The sequence below is a fragment of the Hemitrygon akajei genome, chromosome 23 (genome assembly GCF_048418815.1).
Source record: "Hemitrygon akajei chromosome 23, sHemAka1.3, whole genome shotgun sequence".
In the NCBI taxonomy this organism is placed as follows: Eukaryota; Metazoa; Chordata; class Chondrichthyes; order Myliobatiformes; family Dasyatidae; genus Hemitrygon; species Hemitrygon akajei.
In genome coordinates, this window is record NC_133146.1 from 43,055,288 (window position 1) to 43,077,521 (window position 22,234).

Genomic DNA, 22,234 nt, shown 5'->3' on the forward strand with positions numbered 1-22,234 from the left:
AAGATTGTCTGTGTATTATATAGTCTGCTGCATGGATATCACTGGACTCTGTTCAACTCTCCATGTGATGTTAATCAGTAGCTTACAAATCAGAACATTAGTGGTCAGGGATGGTAAGCATACTAATTTCCCATTTGCTATGAAACAAAAATAGTGACATTTCACTTTAAAAAGTTAATATATACAGACGTTCCACCCTCCCCCATTCCTCAACACCCCTGTACAACCATCTGGGTGATGGAAATTTGCCTTTACAGAATTCACAGATCAATAGCAGAAAATATTGAGATATGGAATAAAGTTGATCACTTGGAATTTATGTGGAAAATCTAAATGAATAAACACAACAACTATTTTTTCAACTCACGTTGCTCAACGCATGCACAGATAACATGTTTTGACATTATAGAAAATTGCAATACAAACCACTTTCTAAAATTGCAACTCCCCCTCCAGCAGAAAATGGGGCGGCTTGTAACTGTATTAATAATATCAGGGCAAGAGGACAGGATATTTCCATATAGAGGGGTAAGTGCTGCATATGATAATATAAATGATTTCAATGATATTTACATATAGTGGCTTACATAATCTCATCACCTTCTCCTACTTCATTTTTTATTTGATTTTTTGTTAATTGCAAAATTAAATTGTAACAGTTATTAGCAACAGTTTGGATTTCTTGAAAATGACAAAGAACTTGCATTTGTGAAGCAACTTTATAGCAGCAAAATCATCTAATTCTTGATGTTAAAAGCAAGTACTTACTGGAACAGAAATAAAGCACAGTAAAACATGCACACTGCAACACCTACCTCTATAACACCTTTACAATCCAATCTGAAGTTAAAATCACCAAACAGGAAGTGTGGCACCTTCTCATATCGTTGGTCGGTGATCCTAGGGTAAAAACAGGGAAATTCATGTTGCATTTTCCGTATCATTTCAGCTCAATTTTATTTGTTTCAAATAGTTTAAGGTATAAACACCATCAAGTGGCTTCCTGCCGTAAAGTGCAGAACCGGGGAGTTTCTCCTTAATTATGAACTTTGGATAAAACAACTTTTGATATTAAAGTAAGTTTGGAGCAGATCTTCAGCTGCCTGGAGACTGTGGGCTACTTGTGCCTGTTCCGTCATGTGTGGGTTTGTGGACAGTCATCTGCTGGATCCCCATATCACAGTAACATCAGTTGTTTCAATACAAGAATTATGTCAGAGAGCACAGCTGGAGAGGCTTTGACAGCCAGTGAGGTCCTGTCTTCAAAGCTCATCAAAATTTAAAAAGTATTAAGTTTTTATTGAAAGTTAAAAGACTGAAATCCACATGCTGACGCCTTAAAACAATTAAAATATCAAAGTAAATAAAACAAAGTACTCCGTAAACTTTTCTTCTGGCAGCAGATTCTTCCTTATTCATGGGAAGCGGTTATTGTACCTTTGCCAGGGTTTGGGCTGATCAGTGGGCAGATTTGGTCGAGGCCTAATTTGGAATATTATGTGCAGTTCTGATCACCTACCTACAAGAAAAATTTCGATAAGTTTGAAACAGTAGAGAAAATTTTCAAGGATACTGCTGGGACTTTAGGACCTGAATTATAGGGATACGTTGAATAGGTTAGAACTTTATTCCCTCGAGTGTAGGAGACTGAGGGGAGATTTGATAGAGGGGTATAGATAGGGTAAATGCAACTAGGCTCTTTCCACTGAGGTTGGGTGAGATTAGAATTGGTGGTCATGGGTTAAGTGTGAAAGATGAAATGTTTAAGGGAAACCTGAGGGGGAACTTCTTTACTCAGAGGGTGGCCAGAGTGTAGGATGAGTTGCTAGCGGAAGTGGCGGATGCAGATTTGTTTTCAATATTTAAGAGAAATTTGCGTAAGTACATGGATGGGAGGGGTTTGGAGGGCTGCGATCTGGATGCAGGTTGATGGGACTAGGCAGAAAAATAGTTCAACATGGACTAGATAGGCCAAAGGGTCTGTTTGTGTGCTACATTGTTCTATGATTCTATTTCCCAGCATGAGAGCTGGTAAGTCATGGAAACTCACTGCCTCATTCGAGTTCATGAGGAGTCCACTGACGCAGCACAGCCAGTTTAAACCCAGTGCTGGACACTGTGCCATGATATGTGGTAAGTGACGGCATAAGTTGTGTTATCAGAGCAGAAGATTTGCCTCTTATATCGCCACCAGCTTTGTATTACTTAACAAAATAATGTATACACCAAAGTCTATCACATTAATACCAAAATGCCCAATGGCTTGGTCAATTTTTAAATAGGTATTTGAAATGAGCAATTTGAAGAGACAGCAAGTTTAGAGAGAAAATTCCAGTGTAGAGCATTACTAGTTGACAACAATAAACTACAAACAGACTACTAAGTTCAATGTTCAAAGTAAATTTATTATCAAAGTACTATATATGTTACTATATACAACACTGGGATTCATTTTCTTGTGGGCATTTACAGTAAATACGAAAAATTAAAAACACAAATAAAATAATAATAATAAATAAATAACCAGGAAGTATTGAGAACAGAAGATAAAGAGTCATTGAAAGTGCTTCGAGAGGTTGTGGGAACAGTTCAGTGTTGGGGTGAATGAAGTTGAGTGAAATTATCCTCTCAGGTTCAAGAACTTGATGGTTGAGTGGTGATTACTGTTTCTGAACCTGGTGGTGTGGGTCCTGAGGCTCCTGTACCTCTCTCCTGATGGCAATAGTGAAATAACACCACAAGGAAATCAAAGTTGCTGACGAATAAATTTGTTGATGACTGTGAGTTTAGTTACAAAGAGGAGCTGTAATGCTATGGAAACTGAGGGGAAGAATATAGAGTGATTTGAAAATATGGATAAACATTTTAAATAATGCATTACTTAAATGGGAGCTGTTGTAAGTCAGCAAGATCAGTGGTGTTAGATGAAACAGCATATTTTGAATGACAATACGCTGACAGATTATACCAAGATACATTTGTTAGGAATGCATTGAGTCAAGTCTTCAGTGAACGAAGAGTTATCAATGACATTGTCAGCAGCAGATCTGCTGAAGCAAGGGCAGACTTGGGTAATATTATATGAGTGAAGGCAGCCGGACATAGTATTGGCAAGGCCAGATGATCTGAACATCACCTTGGGAATAAATATAACTCCAATATTTTAAATATAAACACACTCTACATTTCAGGAACAGCTTCCTCCCCTCTGCCATTAAATTTCATGAACACTACCTCATTATTCTCTCACTTTATATCCAATTTATTTTTAATATATTTCTTATTGTAACTTATAGTGATTTCTTATGTGTGGCACTGTACTGCTGCTGTAAAGCCACAAATATCATGGCATATGTCAGTGATAATAACATATTTTGATTCTGATTCAGCCTAGCTGAATTATAATCAAGTAGGCTCTGTGACATTGACTGGACAATAGGCTGTCCTGAAGTTATGTACATCTGACTTATGGAAGTCTCTACATATGCAGATACGATAGGGTTTAGCAGATATGATAGGGTCTAGCGGATACGATAGGGTTTAGTGGATACAATAGGGTCTAGCGGATACGATAGGGTCTAGTGGATACGATAGGGTCTAGTGGATACGATAGGGTCTTTTAAGAGACTTTTAGATAGGTACATGGAGCTTAGAAAAATAGAGGGCTATGGGGAAGACTAGAAATTTCTAAGGTAGGGACATGTTCGGCAAAATTTTGTGGGCTGAAGGGCCTGATTTGTGCTGTAGGCTTTCTATGTTTCTGCATGAAGAAACTCCCACTATTCTACTACATTCAAAAGTCTATGTACGTACAAACATATGTTCCTATAAATAGTAGAACTATTTTCCACTCTCTCTCATCTTTTAGTAATTAATTTTTTATCAGTCTTATATGCTTTTGATGCCGTTCATTGCAATACTGTGGATGTATAGCTACCAGATTGAGTGATTTCTGCGTCTTTTCCCACTTGTGCATAAAATTTAAAAATTGAACCTATTTGTTACCTCCATACAGCTGGAACTGTATAGCAGTTTGCTTTCTTTACAGGTAATACAAAATGTATAAACAAAACTACTGATTCCCAGTGATCAAATAATTCAAAACATCTTTTTAAAAATTTACAACATTCTTCACTTTTCACAGTGCCTTGTCTATTATTTTGAAGCAATTGATGCACGCCCTTATGCTTTTTGCTGCTGTACTTAAAACTGAGGAGATGAATAGAGATCATATACAAGATATACTATTTTGATCTAGGTTCCTCACTTCTACCCTACTGTCTATATAATATAAACACGAGATTCTGCAGATGCTGGAAATCCAAAGCAACACACACAAAATGCTGGAGGAACTCAGCAGGTCATGCAGCACCTACGGAAATGAATAAACAGTTGCCGTTTCAGACCGAGACCCTTCTTCAGGACTGAAAAGGAAGAGGGAAGACACCAAAACAATAGGGCAGTGAGAGGGAAAGGAGGCTAGCCAGAAGGTGATTGGTGAAGCCAAGTGGGTAGGAAAGGTCAATGGCTGGAGAAAAAGGTATCTGACAGGAGAGGAGAGTGGACCATATGAGCAAGGGAAGGTGGCGTAGACCCAGGTGTAAGTGATAGGCAGGTGAGAAGAGCTAAAAGGCCAGAGTGGGTTATAGAAGAGGGGAGCGGGAGGGAATCTTTTTTTAACCAGAAGGAGAAATAGATATTCTTGCCCTCAGGTCTATATATTATTTGCCCACTGCCACCCTAAGGGGATTCGTGCCTTTTCAATTCTTTCTAGCACATTGTTGCTTCTTCAGAATCCTAAAAACTGCACCGGTTTTCTTTCGACATGTTTCAGGTTCCCCTTGAATCTGTAAAACAGGGTTCCACTTGGCCCACTTGACACTGAATGAAGTTTAAGGCTAGGGGCCAGCACTGGTCTGGTGTCAAGCCTCTGTGGTTGCACTACTTCTTCACCCAGGCTCCAGGATACAATCACCATCATAAAGTCACTTCACTGAGCACTATGATTGTTGGAAGGTGACACCAACCTCTTGAAATCCAGAGTAAAAATCACCAGTATAAAAATAACATCGTACTCTTCAATGCAATCACTGACACAAGCACACTTTGTATTTCGACAAAGATGTTTGACAATTGTGAACTTCTTAGGTTAGTCATGAATACACTATAGCTATATTTAATGAGATACTGATCTTTTTTAAAATCTCGTAATTTTGTAATTTTGTTTGCTTTTAGAGACCTCCCTGCATCCTGTTTGGCACATTGGACAGCAATTTTGCCATTTCTTTAGCTTTTGTCAGTTTTACGAGGCTGAGTTGCTAGCTCAACACTCAATCCAGCATGGATGGAAAAAGTTCAAGGAGCCGGCCGGATTTGAACCGAGGACATCTTGTTCTGAAGTCCAACACAGATACCACTACACTATGAGCACAGACTTTGTTAGTTTTTAATTTCACCTTGTATGACTGCTTGCACATTTCATCAAAAATTTGCAATGTTACAAATCAAAAATGTATATGCAACAAGAACTTTGACTTTATGGAGGTTTTATACATCTGAATGTGGGAGTCAGAATTGGGCAAGTACACAGTCCCCTGTTTGATATAACATAGTTACCTGCCTGATGTATGGGGGGAAATGGCAATTTGATTTTTAAATAGAAATTAAAACGTTTCAGAAACAGGACATTATTTTAAGAACGTCTCTTCTGATTGGTGCAGATAAAACACTTTGAAATTTGGGCCTGGCCTTTCTAAAAGGGATAAAACCGAAGGCATTCAAAGAGATTTCTTCCTGAATCAACTGTCAAAGGACAGATGGTGCTACCGGAATAATGGAAGAGCTTAGAGTCTTACGTTTTCCTCTCAATTCAGTGCTGCCAATAAACCATAAGCTTTTGAAAAGTCAAAAAACAGGACAAAAAACACAAAAGTAGCCATGTCAGACACTGCAGCAGTAAAACGACTGAGGGCAAAATCCTCTGATTTGCTATAACATTTCGTAGCCATTCTGTAAGAAGGATCAGTTGCCTTTTCAGTTAATTGCCATGCCTAATACGATAGCCTGTATCATTCAATTGTTCTAAGTCAAGGTATCAGCTGCAGGTCAGAAGGTAACATTTTGTTTACAAGATTGTTTCCTGAAGTACTTATCTGGCATTCCCTGTGAAAGTTGACTTTGCTTTTTGTAGAGGAAGAATTGGGAATAGAAAATTATCCACAGTGGCTGGAGTTGAATGACTTTAGGTGGGAGGTCTGAAAGCTGCCTGGCATGACACCCAGCAGGATGCCTTATTAGCTGCGTCATCACAGTTCATTCAAGCAAACCATAACAGTGTCACCAACATTCCCACACAAAGACAAAGTTCTTCACACAGTCTATAAACATGCTTCTCCTGGCCAATTCATCCCAGGCTGACATCAGTGAAAAGATTTTAAAAATAAGCTCCATCAAACAGACTGAATGAGGTGACGATTCATCAAGCCTGCTAAGAAGAGATGTTCTGGGGGTCAACACATAATTTATCACCGCTGAGAAGAGTTTATTCTTCCAGTTTTCCTACTCGGTAATGATTTTAGGCAAATTGGTATTTGCCATTAGAGATTTTTGAAATGCAATATGTAGCTGTTAGAAAAGTGGGTTTTGTCAGAACTGTCACTAATTTTTATTAAGCACTTGCACTGTAGAATGTTCAAACAAAAGGGAAATTTACATACATTCCATATGAAATGAAAGTCTCTGTGACCTCCCAAAGCACAGAATCCAGAACAGAAGTCACTAGGAGCAATGCAAACTAGCATTAAAGGTCACAGGAAGGTTAGTGGACACAGTGGAGAATGACAGATACAGTCAAAAGTAGCTTTAGTTCTGCCAATTACCCTGGTGGTAAGAATTTTTTATTTTGGCCGTCAAGTTAAATATACAAAAAGGTTGCAATAATTCTGAAACAGTGGCAGCCAAACCGCTTGGTACTTATCTGTGCTATTGTTCTTCACCATAATTCACACAACAATTCAATGCTGATATGTAGCAGTCAGTGAAGTACTTTATTAAGCAGATATTTTCCAGTCTCAGGGTATTTGGGTGCGATAAGTTACTGCTCCGCCCGTGGAGTAATTCAGTGATCTCTAATTTAGTTGCCTGAATTTAGGAGACAAAGTGCCTTCCTCCGAGTCAAAGCATCAGCCAGGCTCAGAGATATCCTTCTGCCGCGCATGCGTATCTTCTTTTTGGTTTCAGAAGGTAGGGACAGGCTCCTATGCCCTGATGGGAATCTACATTGGGCTGTGTTTGAGGCTGGAGGACGAGTATGACAGGTTTCTGGAGAAGCAATAGGAAATATCAGGAACACTTACTAAAATTATTCTCGTCAGGCATATTGTTCAAATTACTGAAAGAGCAGTTGTGTATATGCCGTTAAAAATCCTGTCATATTGGTTCTGTAAGTAAAAGTGGATCTAAATTACTGGGGTGAATACAAGCAAGAATTGTGAAGAAATTTGGTCTTTGTTCTTTTCTGAGGGTTTCTGGTGGTAGAGGAGTAGATAATTTCTGTCTTAGACCTTTGGAAACGGAGGGCAGAATGAGGCATTATGACTGAGCGAAGCCACATGTACATTTTCGCTCCCCCCAATATCCCTGCCACGCCAAGTTCTTTTCTTGCTGTCCATAACAGACCACAATTACATAAAGTGGATGCTGTATAAGGTACTTTGAGTTGGCAGAAATGGGGCCTGCCACAAGTTGATTACAAAATCACCTGAAACGTTATGTAATGGTTTTGGGAAAATGAGGTTTTTGGAAAAGAAGTCCTTTAATTCACTGAATTGCAAGCCCTTCCCCTCACAGATAATCTAGAGCTTTATTAAAATATGCCTCCCCCTAGAAGTTAGATTAGGTTATGTGTATAAATATCAACTGCTGACAAGTCCTGTTACTCCATTTTCTCAGTGGCAGAGCAGGATGATGGATGTTTGGAGCTCAACTGTTCTGAGGTGAGAACTTACTGTGTTAGTAATAACAGCATTCTGATGACATTCCTCTGTAACTATTTCAAATAGGTTAATACATCCATTGATAGAGGAGACAGAAAGATGTCAGAGAAATGTGTCACATATTCATCCATTATTCTTGCCTACAGGAGCCACTAACATTTAATGTTTAATTCATTTCAGTCATCCACTATCTATTTCAGCCCCAGAGATCTATGCTGCTAGTTATTTCCTACAAGGCATACCTCTCACCTGACAACATTCAATACATTCAGGAAAGAAACAAGCCACTTTGCTCAAACATCCATGCCAGCTTTTATGCCCACCACCCAGTCTCTAGCAATTAAGAGCAACACACACAAATTGCTGGAGAAACTCAGCAGACCAGGCAGCATTCACAGAAAAGAGTAAACAGTCGATGTTTCAGGCCAAGACCCTTTATCAGGACTAGCAATTAGAAACGCGATGACAAAAATTTTCTTCGCTCAGTGGACTATGAATCTTTAGAAAGCTCTTCTTTTTATCCAATCTCATGAATACTTCCTATCTCAAGCTTTCTCTTCAATTCACCAATACTTAACTTGTTATGGTGAATTCTACATTTTTATCACTCTCCAAATAAAAAACTCTCCCACATTCGCTTCTGGATTTATTAATACCCAATTTATATTTATAGCCTCTAGTTCTGTCTGTCTCAGCAAGTGGAAAAATAACTATTCCTTCTAAAGTCTTTTAAATTTTCCATCAAGTCATCCCTCAGTCATTCCTCTTCTAAGGAAAAATCACCTCTACCTATTTGGCATTTTCCAGTACAGACAGCCACAATTTTCTTATTGCACAGCGAATCTTGTTTTTTTCTCTACTTTTTTCATCATTTATACAGTTGTGCTTAGAATTTTAGAACCCTTTATAATTTTCTCTATTTCTGCATTAGTATGACCTAAAATGCGGTCATATCTTCACGTCCTAAAACTAGATAAAGAGAACCTAATTAAATAAATAACACAAAACATTTTACTTGTTCATTTATTTGTTGAGAAAAATGATCCAATATTACATGTATTTGCTGGAAAAAGTACGTGAACCTTTGTTTTCAGTAAATGGTGTGACCCCATTTTACAGCAATAACTTCAACCAAACATTTCACTTAACTGTTGATCAATCCTGCACAATGGCTTGGAGAAATTTCAGACCATTCCCTCATACAAAACTGTTTTAGTTCATCAATATTTCTGAGATACCTGTCATGACCAGCCCTCTTTAGGTTACACCATAGCATAACAGTTGGGTTAAGATCTGGAATCAGACTTGGACATCTCAAAACATGAATCTTCTTCTTTTTAAACCATTCTGTTGTGAATTTACTCGTGTTTCAGATCATCGTCTTGTTGCATCATCCAGCTTCTATTAAACTTCAGGTGATGGACTGCTATCCTGACATTTTCCTGTAAAATGTCTTGATACAATTTTGGATTCATTGTTCCCTCAATGGTTGCAAGCTGTCCAGTCCCTGAGTCAGCAAAGCCGCCCCAAACCATAATGCTCCTTCCACCATGCTTCACTGTTGGGATGAGGTTTTGGTGTTGGTGTGCAGTGCCCTTTTTCCTCCAAAAAGCAGTGCGCATTTCTGCCAAGAAGTTCAACTTTTTTCTCATCTGTGCACCAGAATATTGGCCTGGAAACTTGAGATGTTCAGTAATGTTTTTTTTGGACAGCAGCGGTTTCCTCCATGGTATCCTTCCATGAACACCATTCTTGTTCAGTGTTTTCTTTCAGTGAACTCAAAACAGAGACTTTAGTAAGTTCTATAAATTTCTGTGGGTCTTTTGCTGTTACTCAGGTTCTTTCTCACCTCCTTCAGCATTGCACATTGTGCTCTTCATGTGATTTTTGCAGACACCCACTCCTAGGAAGAGTAGCAACAGTATTGAGATTCCTCCATTTGCAGACAATTTCTCTTACTGTGGACTGATGAACGCTCAGGTCTTTAGAAATGCTTTTATAGCCTTTTCCAGCTTCATGCATCTCTACAATTCTTCTTCTAAGGTCCTCTGAAAGTTTTTTTGATCAAGGCATGGTGTACATAAACAGATCTTTCTTGAGAAGAACAGGCTCTGTCAGTAACCTGACTTTGTGTGTCTTTTTTAAACGCCAGGACACCTCTACAACCCACACCTCCAATCTCATTTCATTGATTGGCACACCTGACTCCAAATAACTTTTGTAGAAGGCAATACCCAGAGGTTCACATGCTTTTTTGAACCCAGACTGTCATTGTTTAAATGGTGTACTCAGTATTACTGAGAAGAAGTAGAATTGTTTGTGTGTTATTAGTTTAGGCAAATTATGTTTGTCTATTATTGTGATTTAGATGAAGATCAGACCCCATTTTATGCATAATCAATGCAGAAAACTAGGTAATTGCAAGGGGTTCACAAACTTTTTCTGGCAACTGTATATCATCCTTCCCCATTGGAATTGCCTTCTGACAACTGGGCACAGTCTTTAAATTTGTCTTTAGTAGATTCCTGTGGACAAAATTTCTGTTTTGGAGTTGATGTGATGTACATGAAACACTGATAGAGATGAGTTACAGCAAGTAGTTAAAGGTCATAAGATATAGGAACAGAATTAGGCCATTTGGCCCATTGAATCTACACCATTTCATCATGACTGGTCCATTTTACCTCTCAGCCCCAATAATCTGCCTTCTGCCCGTTTCCTTTCATGCTGTGATTAATCAAGTATCTATCAACCCTTGCCTTAAATACACCCAATGACTAGGCCTCCACAGCCACCTGTAGCAATGAGTTCCACAGATTTATCACTCTTTGGCTTAAGAAGTTCCTCCTTTTTGAGGCTGTGTTCTTTGGTCTTAAACTCTCCCACCATAGGAAACATCCTCTCCAGACCCACTCTATCGAGGCCTTACGTTACAACATTCCAATTAGGAAAACAATATTGGCCTTCAAGGACGTTGGAGTTTGGAATTGAAGTAACATTTTTTATAATTGTACAGGATGTAGATGAAGCTGAACCTGGAGTACACATTACAGTTTTGCTCCACTTGTTTAAGAAAGGGTATAGGAAACAGTCCAGAGAGATTCACTAGGCCATTTCTTTGGATGAGGTGGTTGTCCTTTCATCAAGAGCTGAAAATGTAAGATTTGTATTCTTTGAAGTTTAGAAGAATGAGGGGTGACCTTATTGAAATGTATAAAGGAAAAGAACACAGGGTAGCTGCTGAGAAACACACCGGTATTGCGAGACGAACTCAGCAAGTCAAGCAGCATGGAAAAAAACAGCCGAATCGAGGCCTTCATCAGGACTGGAAAAGAATGGGGGCAAATCCAGAATAAGGAGGTGACAGGGGTGGTGGGGGAGCAGAAGGAGTACAAGCTAGAATGTGATAGGTGACGGCTAGAAGCAGGAGGGTGGCAGAGGGAGGGGATGAAAGGGAATGAATGTGAGAAGAAGGGATGTGATAGGTAGAAGACGCAGAGGGCTGAAGAAGGAATGTGAGAGCAGAGTATAGTAGACAATGAAATAAAGGGTGGGAAACCAAAGGAAATGATAGGCAGGTCATGGGGATGGGGGAGGGGAATAGAAGGAGTGAGAGGTCCACCAGAATGAGGGGAAACAAAAGGGGTGGGGGTAGATGTTGAGATATTTTTCAAAATTGAGAGAGCTAGGGTAGACCTGAGAAAGGGGTCACGGAGGGTGCCACAATAGTGTTGTGGTTAGCACAATGTTTAACAGTGCCAGTGACCTGGGTTCAAATCCCGCCACTGTCTGTAAGGAGTTTCTATGCTCTCCCTGAGATTGTGTGGGATTCCTCTCCCTGACTAAAGACGTACCGGTCAATAGATTAATGGGTCATAGCAAATTGTCTCATGATTAGGTTAGGATTAAATCGGGGGTTGCTGGGTGTCGCGGCTCAAAGTTTCAGAAGGGCCTATTCTACACGATATCTTAAGTAAACATTTAAAAAAAAAGTTACAAGGGGGCATAATTTAAAAGTGAGATTCACAGGAATTGCGTAGACCAAAGGTGGTGAACCTGTGATATTACCTTCTCTAGATGGTCATGCCAACCAAATTACTGAAGGTATTTAAAGAGCAGGGTTATAACATTCAAAAAGAATGTGGACATGAGAAGAGGTATTAAGATAAACTCAAGAGATTCTGAAGACGCTAGAAATCCAGAGTAACACGGACAAAGTGCTGGACGGACTCAGCAGGTCAGGCAGTATCTATGGAAGGGAATAAACGGTTGACAGTTCAGGCTGAGATCCTTTGTCAGGACTAGAAAGGAAGGGGGCAGAAGCCAGAATAAGACATTGGGAGGAGCAGAAGTAGTACAAGTTAGAAGGTGACAGGTGACACCAGATGTGGGGGAAGGTAGGTGTGTGAAGTGAGAAACTGGGAGATGATAGGAGAAAAAGGTAAAGGGCTGAACAATAAAGAGCCTGATAGGAGAGAATGAAAAGGAGGAGGGGCACCAGAGGGAAGCGACGGGCAGGTCAGGAGAAGAGAAGGGGTAAGGGAGAGCCAGAATGGGAAACTGAAAAAGAGAGAAGAGGGAGGGGGTAGAAATTACTGGAAAGTAGAGAAATCAATTTTCATGTGACATGTTAGAGGTTATCTCCTTTGCTGCTAAGATGAGGTGTTCTCCAGCCTGACAGGAACCTTATCACAGCAGTAGAGGTGTTAAGGTCTTGGGCGGATTACTCTTGTTGAATGACCAGACAGGTTTCTGGGGACAACTGCTCTACTTTTGCTCCTATTTCCATATATTCTTAAGTTCTGAGAGTGGTGACGAGCTGACTAACCATAGTATTTTGCTTCAGTTCTCTTGCAACTGCTTTTGTTGCAGCAGAGGACCGGCATGTGATCCAACAATCATCATCTAGCATAAAATATGATCAATGTAATTCCAGGAAATTGTTAATTGTCCCATGGTAATTTACTGCTAACTGCAAAACAGCAGCAGTGCTCAGTCTAGAAAAAATGAGAAAGGCTGACGCAGAACTCAATAACTCACCTGATGGTTTAAAAATAATAGACCTGCATCACTCTTTAAATGCATAACACTTATGAAACAAACCATTAGTTTATTAAATCAGTTCTAAAGATCGGTTTAAGTAGTTACAACATTTCAAAGTTTTTGGAGACTGTGTAAGTGAAGAAAACTGGCATGATTCCCAAAGCACTAAAAACAATTGTGTTGATTTTGAGAAAATGAGAATCTGAAAATGGAATGAATCAAGTTACTGCCCATAGCTTTTATGCTATAATAATAATTACACGTACCAGCCTCGTAATCCAATCTATATCACATTTAATATTGTAGAATTGATAACAGCACAAGAAGAGGCTATTTGACGAGAGCAATCTAAGCTGTGCCATTCCTCAGCTCTTCCTATTGCAATCTTCCTTCCATGAAATATCTGGTCAATTTGTCATCAAAATGAATGATTGATTATGTGTCCACCAATTTTAATATGAAATCTTGAACATTCAATAATATACAACCTCCTAGACAGAGAGAAGACATAGGAGAATGGATAGTGAAGGTCTATTTCCCCTGTAGGAGAACCTCTAGTTACAGATATACTCACAGTGTTAAGAGTATTATTATGTACTTATCCCCATGACAAAGAGACATTTCTTCATTGAGTGAATTATGAACCATTGGAATTCTCAGCCCAACAGATGCTCGATCATTGTGAACATTTAATTCAAGAAATCAAAGGAAAATTGGGGAAAAAAGATGAAGTGAAGGATCAGGCATGATGTTATTGAATGACAGAACATGTTTAAGATGCACATAGCCAACTACTGTTTCTATAACTTACTGCATCATATGAAGAACTGCATAAGTGTATTCTAATATACAAACACGAGGAAATCTGTAGATGCTGGAAATTCAAACAACACACACAAAATGCTGGTGGAACACAGCAGGCCAGGCAGCATCTATAAGGAGAAGCACTGTCGACGTTTCGGGCCGAGACCCTTCGTCAGGACTAACTGAAGAGGCAGATACTAAGAGATTTGAAAGTAGTGGGGGGAGGGGGAAATGCAAAACGATAGGAAAAGACCGGAGGGGGTGGGATGAAGCTAAGAGCTGGAAAGGTGATTGGCGAAAGTGATACAGAGCTGGAGAAGGTAAAGGATCATGGGACGGGAGGCCTCAGGAGAAAGAATGTGGAGGGGAGCACCAGAGGGAGATGGAGAACCTGCAGAGTGATGGGCAGAGAGAGAAAAAAAACAAACAACTAAATATGTCAGGGATGGGATAAGAAGGGGAGGAGGGGCATTAACGGAAGTTAGAGAAGTCAATGTTCATGCCATCAGGTTGGAGGCTACCCAGCCGGTATATAAGGTGTTGTTCCTCCAACCTAGGACTGGGAGACCGTTTCGCTGAACACCTACGCTCGGTCGGTCAGAGAAAGCAGGATTTCCCAGTGCTCACACATTTTAATTCCACTGCCCATTCCCATTCTGATATGTCTATCCATGGCCTCCTCTACTGTCAAGATAAAGCCACACTCAGGTTGGAGGAACAACACCTTATATACCGGTTGGGTAGCCTCCAACCTGATGGCATGAACATTGACTTCTCTAACTTCCGTTAATGCCCCTCCTCCCCTTCTTATCCCATCCCTGACATATTTAGTTGTTTGTTTTTTTTTTCTCTCTCTCTGCCCATCACTTTGCCTGTTCTCCATCTCCCTTTGGTGCTCCCCCCCTCCCCCTTTCTTTCTCCCGAGGCCTCCCGTCCCATGATCCTTTCCCTTCTCCAGCTCTGTATCACTTTCGCCAATCACCTTTCCAGCTCTTAGCTTTATCCCACCCCCTCCGGTCTTCTCCTATCGTTTCGCAATTACCCCTCCCCCCACTACTTTCAAATCTCTTAGTATCTGTCTCTTCAGTTAGTCCTGACGAAGGGTCTTGGCCCGAAACATTGACAGTGCTTCTCCCTATAGATGCTGCCTGGCCTGCAGCATTCCACCAGCATTTTGTGTGTGTTGTTCCAATATACAATATAGGTTAACTGAAATGAAATGTAAAGGCTTTTTTCCTACAACTGTGAAACCTCCTGAATTATGGAAAATGTAAATATTATGATGTAATATTTGAATACTTTAGATTTATGAAAAGGAAGTAATATTTGGCTAATAAATAAGGTGGAACCTATGGATGTTTTGCACTTGGATTGTCTGAAGATTCTTGATCTCACACAAGAGGAAGATGACCAAGGTTAGTGAACACAGAATCAGGAGAAATACACATGGACAGAAAGATTGCTAGCACACAGAAAGAAAAGAATGGTGATGAATTGATCATTCTTGAGTTGGTAGGCTTGGAACCCAGCTACTAACAATCTATATCCACACTTTTGTCACATTTCCAAAAGACCCAGCCACTAATCATAGCCACTACTTACTCTTGTATAAACTGCACCAGAAAATGTGGATCCTGGATTGGCCTCCACAGCCACCTGAGGACCCTCCAACGGACAACCCTTAAGAGAATGTCATAGTCGATTCGAATGATTGCTCTACTACTACTACATACTTCCAAACCTGCTGATAATGATATTAAATTAAGTGGAAATTATGAATACAAAAAGGAGACAAAGGGGCTTCAGGAAGTTGTGTGAAAACACAGGAAGATGGAACGTAATGTGGAATAAAGCAAAAACAATCAGTAGATTGGCTTCAGGAATGGCAAGTTTACATAATGAGGGGAGGTGGAATAATCTGGAATTATATTCCCTAGAGTTTAGAAAAGAATGGGAGGAGATTATTATCAAAGTGCAAAATTCTTTTTTTTTGTAATTTATTTTTTTATTGAAGTTCATCAAACAAACATTTCCATAAGATGTATTTCAGACATTGTACATATACACCATATAATCATATATATCATAAAATATCCATAAAGTATTTATCTGGGGTATACACTTATAGAAAAGAGTGGAAAGAAAAAAACAAGCAAAAGGAAAGAACTATGTACAAGTAGGGAGTGATCTTTTTTTTACAACAGATTCATTGATTTGTGAGAATAAAATCAGGCCTATGAGGCATTATGTAGTTAAACCGTTTTTCCCAGTATGAATCAAATTGTTCCAGCTTATGATTAACAGATGCTGTTATCTTCTCCATTTTGTAAATGTCCATTGTAATTTCCATCCATGTATTTAAAGTTGGGTTCTCCTGTGATAACCATTTCCTAGTAAGAGTCTTTTTACCAGCCAACAGTATATTCATTAAATATTTATCTCTTTTCAACCATTCTTGAGGTATATATCCAAAATATATGGTCTTACACTCCAAGGGTATTTCACATTTAAAGATGTCTTGTAGGGCATTGTGTATCCCCCTCCAATAGTTTTTGATAACAGGGCAGTCCCAAAAAATATGATAATGATTTGCATTTTGATTTCCACAATTTCTCCAGCAAACAGGGAGGCTACCATCATAATGGGATTTCTGAGAGGGTGTAATAAAATATCTTATCAAGTTTTTCCATCCAAACTCCCTCCATTTCTGTGAACTGGTCCACTTTCATTGATATCTCCATATTGTTGTCCATTCTTCCTCAGATATAATTATCCCTCCTTCCTTCTCCCATTTTGTTTTAATGTATGAAGTTGAATGTGTTTTAAGATTTGACAACCCCTTATACATGCTTGAAATGATTCTACTACCATTATCTGAATTATATGCTTTTCTAAAGAGCTCTATCAAGCATGTATTTGCCTTGGTTACATTTTTAAGCATCTTATTAACATATTGTCGCATCTGTAAGTACCGATAAAAATCTTGTTTTTCTAATAAGTGTTTCTCTTTAAGCATTTCAAAACTGAACAGTGTTCCTTCTTTCATTATGTTGCAAAGAACTGTTATTCCTTTAGCTGTCCAGTCCTTACATCTAGCATCCAATTTATTTGGTGTAAAATCAGAGTCATATGCACACCATTTAAGAATTGCAGTATCTCCCTCTAGATGATATTCTTTTATAGTGTTTTTCCATATTTTAAGAGTCAATTTCACCAATGAGTTATCAATAGTATTTATGTACCTTTGCAGGTTGTTATCAGCCAAAATTGCTTGTATGGAGATAGGAAGTACCCACTCCTCAATGTTTTTCCATTGAGCGTCATATGATGGGTTATACCAACATATCACAGCTCTCAACTGTGCTGCAAAATAATAATCTCTAAGGGAAGGCAAGCCCCATCCTCCCTTTTCCTTTGCTAATTGCAAAGTTTTGAGACGAATTCTAGGCTTTTCACCCTGCCAAATATACCTTGATAGCATCTTGTTCCATTCATTGAATTAATTTTGATTAATCTCTATTGGTAGAGTCTGAAAGAGATATAACAGTCTGGGCAGTATATTCATTTTAATAGACTCAATCCTTGAACTGAGACTAAAAAAGGAATCAGGCTCCATCTTGCCACATCTTCCTTAATTTTTTTATATAGAGGCTGATAACTACATTCTGGTAATTTTGCCAAATCTTTTGGCATAATGATGCCGAAATATCTGAAAGACTCTGTGTGCCATGCCCAGGGGTATCGACTTTCAATTTCTCTTGGTGGGCTATAGTAATATGAAAGTAATTGGGTTTTATCTATGTTGATCTTGTATCCTGATCAATGACCATATTGTTCAAAGGATTGCATCAAATTAGGTAGAGAGTATGTTGGTTGCCCTAGATAGATCAAAATGTCATCCGCATAACAAGCCAATTTATGCTCTGTCCCTTTAATAGTAATTCCCCTGATATCTTCATTTTGTCTGATGTATTGAGCTAATGGTTCCAGATATAGGGCGAAGAGTAGTGGTGACCATGCACAACCCTGTCTCGTGCCCCTTTCTAGGATAAGACTATTTGATAAATATCCATTGATTTTAATCCTAGCAGTAGGATTGTCATATAATGTCTGTATAGTTTTAATAATTGTGTCTTGGAAACCAAATCTATGTAAAACTCTGTAAAGAAAATTCCAATTAACCGAATCAAATGCTTTTTCAGCGTCCACGCTAATCACTATTGCTTCGATTTTATTTTTTTGCATATGATCCATAATGTGAAGTGTCCTTCGTATATTGTCTTGAGTCTGGCGTTGTCGTATAAAACCTGTCTGATCATTACGTATCAGTGTGGGTAGAAACTCATCTAATCGTTTGGCCATGATGGAGGTAAATAACCTATAATCTACATTAAGAATGGATATTGGTCTAAATGACCCGCATTCCATTTTATCCTTGCCTTCTTTTGGTATAGCTGAGATTATCGCTTCCTTCCAACTGGGTGGCATTTGTGCCTTTTTTAGAGCCCAGTTCAGTGTGGGGAGTAAAACAGGAATTAACTCATTTTTAAATTCTTTGTACCACTCTGCCGTATACCCATCTGATCCTGGTGACTTACTTAATTTAAACCTACTAATTGCAGCTTTTAATTCAACTTCAGTTATGTCAGCAATCATCCTTCTATTTTGTTCTTCGCTTAAAGTGGGTAACTCTAGAGAATTCAAGAAGAATTCAAGAATTCAATTTGGGTTATGCTTCCCCCTGGAACTTTGGAATATAGCGTTTTGTAAAACACTTCAAAAGCTTCTTGAATTTCACTTAGATTATTTTTTATCATTTTCGTTCTTGGGTCCCTAATTCTATGAATTGTATTTTCTGCTATCTTTTTTTCAGTTTCTCTAGTTCCTTCAGCCTATTTTGTAATTCCTCTAATGTTTTATTCCTTTTTTTTCTTATATGAAGATATCGCTATAATTTTCCCTCTTAAGACCGCCTTCAGAGTATCCCATAAAATGGGAGGTGAAGCCTTTCCATTATCATTAAATTCTAAGTAGAGACCAATTTCTTTTTTAATTTGTTCCTTAAAGTATGGATCATTGAGTAGACTTGAATTTAGTTTCCAAATAGTACTCTTTGGTTGTAGGTCAAAATCAACAGATAAATATATAGGTGCATGGTCACTTACATCTATTGTCCCAATTCCAAAATTCTTAAAGTGCTTGATGCGTGCTGTCTGACTGAGGAGTTTAAAACTGGCAATACAATTCTCAAAGAATGTGTTGTCCTTTTAAGAGTGAAAAATGTTTTCACTCAGATGAATCTTTGGAATTCCCGACTCCAGAGGTTTGCAGAGGCTTAATCACTAAGTACATTGATACATATCTGAGTATGAAGGGAATCAAAGGATAGATATACTGTTAGTCCTGGAAAATCATGCTGAGAAAGAACCACAGTGCAATAGCATAGCAGTTACAGCAGCAGCGACCCAGGTTCAGTTCAGTGCTGTCCATCAGGAGTTTGTACCTTTTCCTCATGACGGTGTGGGCTTTCTCCAGGTGCTAAAGTTTCATTCCACATTGCAAAGACTTATAGGTTAGTAGGCTAATTGGTCACATTAGTGTAATTGGGGCAGTGGGCATATGTGAGCCAGAAAAGCCTGTTATTGTGCTGTATCTCTAAATAAAAATGTTTTAAAAAGCCATGATTTTGATGATCACTGCTCTATAAACACGCTTCTTTATAAATAAGTTAGATCTTCAAATGCAGAAGTTTTGATTTTGCAATTGCAATGATGACAAGCTACTTGCCAGTATTATACTATGCAATTAGCAGTAATGTTTAGAATATATATATACACTACTTATTACACCTGCTTATTAATGCAAATCAACCAATCATGTGGCAACAACTCAAAGCATAAGAGCATGAAGACACGGTCAAGGTGTTCAGTTGTTGCTCAGACTAAACATCAGAATGGGGAAGAAATGTGATCTAAGTGACTTTAACCATGGAATGACTGTTGGTGCCAGACGGGGTCGTTTGAGTATCTCACAAATTGCTGATTTCCTGGGATTTTCATGCATAACAAGTCTCTAGAGTTTACAGAGAATGGTGCAAAAGGTAATGAACATCCAGTGAGCAGCAGTTCTTTGGGTGAAAACACCTTGTTAATGAGAAAGGTCAGAGGAGAATTTCAAAGATATAAACTAATTTTAGGAGATGATCATATCCTCTCTTCTGCAAAATATGTCATGTTAATTCTTGGACTAGAACTTGTTCCTTTTAATGGTTTCATCCTCATATCAAAGACGAAATTCTATAAAATCACTGGGAGTTAGAGAGGCACTGCCCATAGTATAAATAAATTTATTCTATAAAGCACACTATCATTTTTCTTATTGTTACATAAGAAATGCTTTTATGTAATTTGGAATGCATGGTTAGAAGAAAAATTTTGTTGCCTTAACCACCTAAGCTTGAATGTTAACTGAATGTAATCACAAAACTGCGAAACACTGGAAATCTGAATTAAAAACAGAATAAAATTGGAAATACATGCCATGCAGAAACAGAGTTAATATTGCAGGTCAACCCCATTTCTCTCTCCATAGAAGCTTGCCGACAAGCTGAATATTTCTGTCCTTTTGCTTTTGTTACACACACTGAAGCAGTGAGGGGTTTATGTTGAACGCTGACACCGGTATAATTTAGAAAGAAGGAACCGCTAAATATTCCAGACAGGCTTTCAAATAACAATGAATCTTTTGCAACTGCACTGGGCTTTTCTTTAAAAATGGAAGTTTCTTCATTCCCCCCTTTTGCTGGCACTGGGAAGTACAATGGAAACCTACAACCAATAGCCAGTAATTAGCTTAAGTCTCACTAGATGATAAACAAGTTAATTTGTGAATGACAGGCACGATATACATAGCACATAGTTAATCACCAATCCTTTGTTCTTACTGCCAGTTTGGCAAATACCATCAGCACAAAAATTCAATTGATTGAGGAGTTCCAGCTTTATAGACAGCACACCCGCTGAATCGCACTCTCACATTTTCACAATTTATTTCCCTCACAAGAAGGATTATTATTAGGACATGTGTAATCTGGTATAGTGCATCTTTTCTGCTTCCAACAAATTTGTTTCCCGATTATGCAGTATTTGGATTGCAACCCTACCAACAGCTCGGCTGTTACTACATTACTATTCTAGATGCTGAAGCAAAGCTCAGACTCACTTCAGCATTCTCAACTTTTCACCTTGAATCTTACAAGCTATGATTGAACATGAAACTATTAACCCCGGACTTCTGCTCGTATTTGCCATATGAAATTAGACTAAAACAGTGTTTGATGCCAATGGTTTTTGCCACTATATTAACAAGGCATGACTTCAATTATTAGTTCGGATATAAATCCACCAGGCACTGAGGCCAGTACAGTTTTACTGTGCTTTCATTCCATAAATCACTGGGTTCATCTAAACACAGGTGGAAATAAAATATATTCATTAGGATCAGTTTGTCATTTTTTGTAGTGCATCAAAATCAGACTAAAGCGTGTTTAACATTGGGAAGATTTATAAATCCAGTAACAAACAGAATAATGATTATTAAAGCACAGATAACAAATCTGAAAGGGATCTTTTGGATATTCCAGTGCAAGAAAAGGAGATTCGAGGAACAAATCTCAATAAACAACTCCAGATCTAATTCTTCACACAAATTAAATTTTGTGCCCCTCGTTTCCATCTGCTTAAATATTCAAAACACATTTACTCCTGACACTCAAATTGATATATTTGACATTAGAAATAATTTGGAAACGTATTAATCCATAAAGGGCTTGATTTTATGTATCCATTTTGTGATACGTTAACAGCGGGGTGCAAGTACTTATTTCCAATTAATAGAGCCATTTTAGATTCAGTCAAATAGGTAACACATGTTTCAATGCCGTTCCACAATGTGATTAAGTAGCAGCAGTATGAGGAAAGGTAACAACAAATCTAACATTTTGAGGTCCTATTTTCCAATCTCAGGCCCAGACTCCAAATCCCAACTACTGCAATTTTGAGTAGTTTGTGCATTACTCAGAAAGAATTAAAGAAACCCCTTTCATTCCCCTGGCAAGAGCAACAAGGCGGAGTTATAATCTAAACTGTACTCAGACATCAATCTCTCTTTATTTCTGATTTGCCCGAACAATCACCTCACGTCCCCCCAAAATTGTGCAATTTGGCTGATGACAAAACTAGAACACTGGTGAAAACCAGCTGCTTCCCCACCTTTCAACTAGTACGCCATGCGAGATGTATCAAGAACAGGGCAAAACTCAAGACATGATTGAGCGGTGTGGGTAAGATTTTGCAAAATTCTAAGCAAAATGGGCATGTACTTCAAACATCGAC

At 38.6% G+C, this 22,234-nt stretch overlaps 1 protein-coding gene across 2 annotated transcripts in view; it reads right to left on the bottom strand.

Moving 5' to 3' along the window:
• Window positions 1-22,234, bottom strand: part of inpp5a (inositol polyphosphate-5-phosphatase A) — a 483,620-nt gene that overhangs the window by 94,836 nt on the left and 366,550 nt on the right. For both annotated transcript variants that reach the window (XM_073027526.1, XM_073027527.1), the window contains exon 9: window positions 816-900. In XM_073027526.1, the coding sequence (XP_072883627.1) occupies window positions 816-900 (85 nt within the window). The remainder of the gene's footprint in view (window positions 1-815; window positions 901-22,234) is intronic.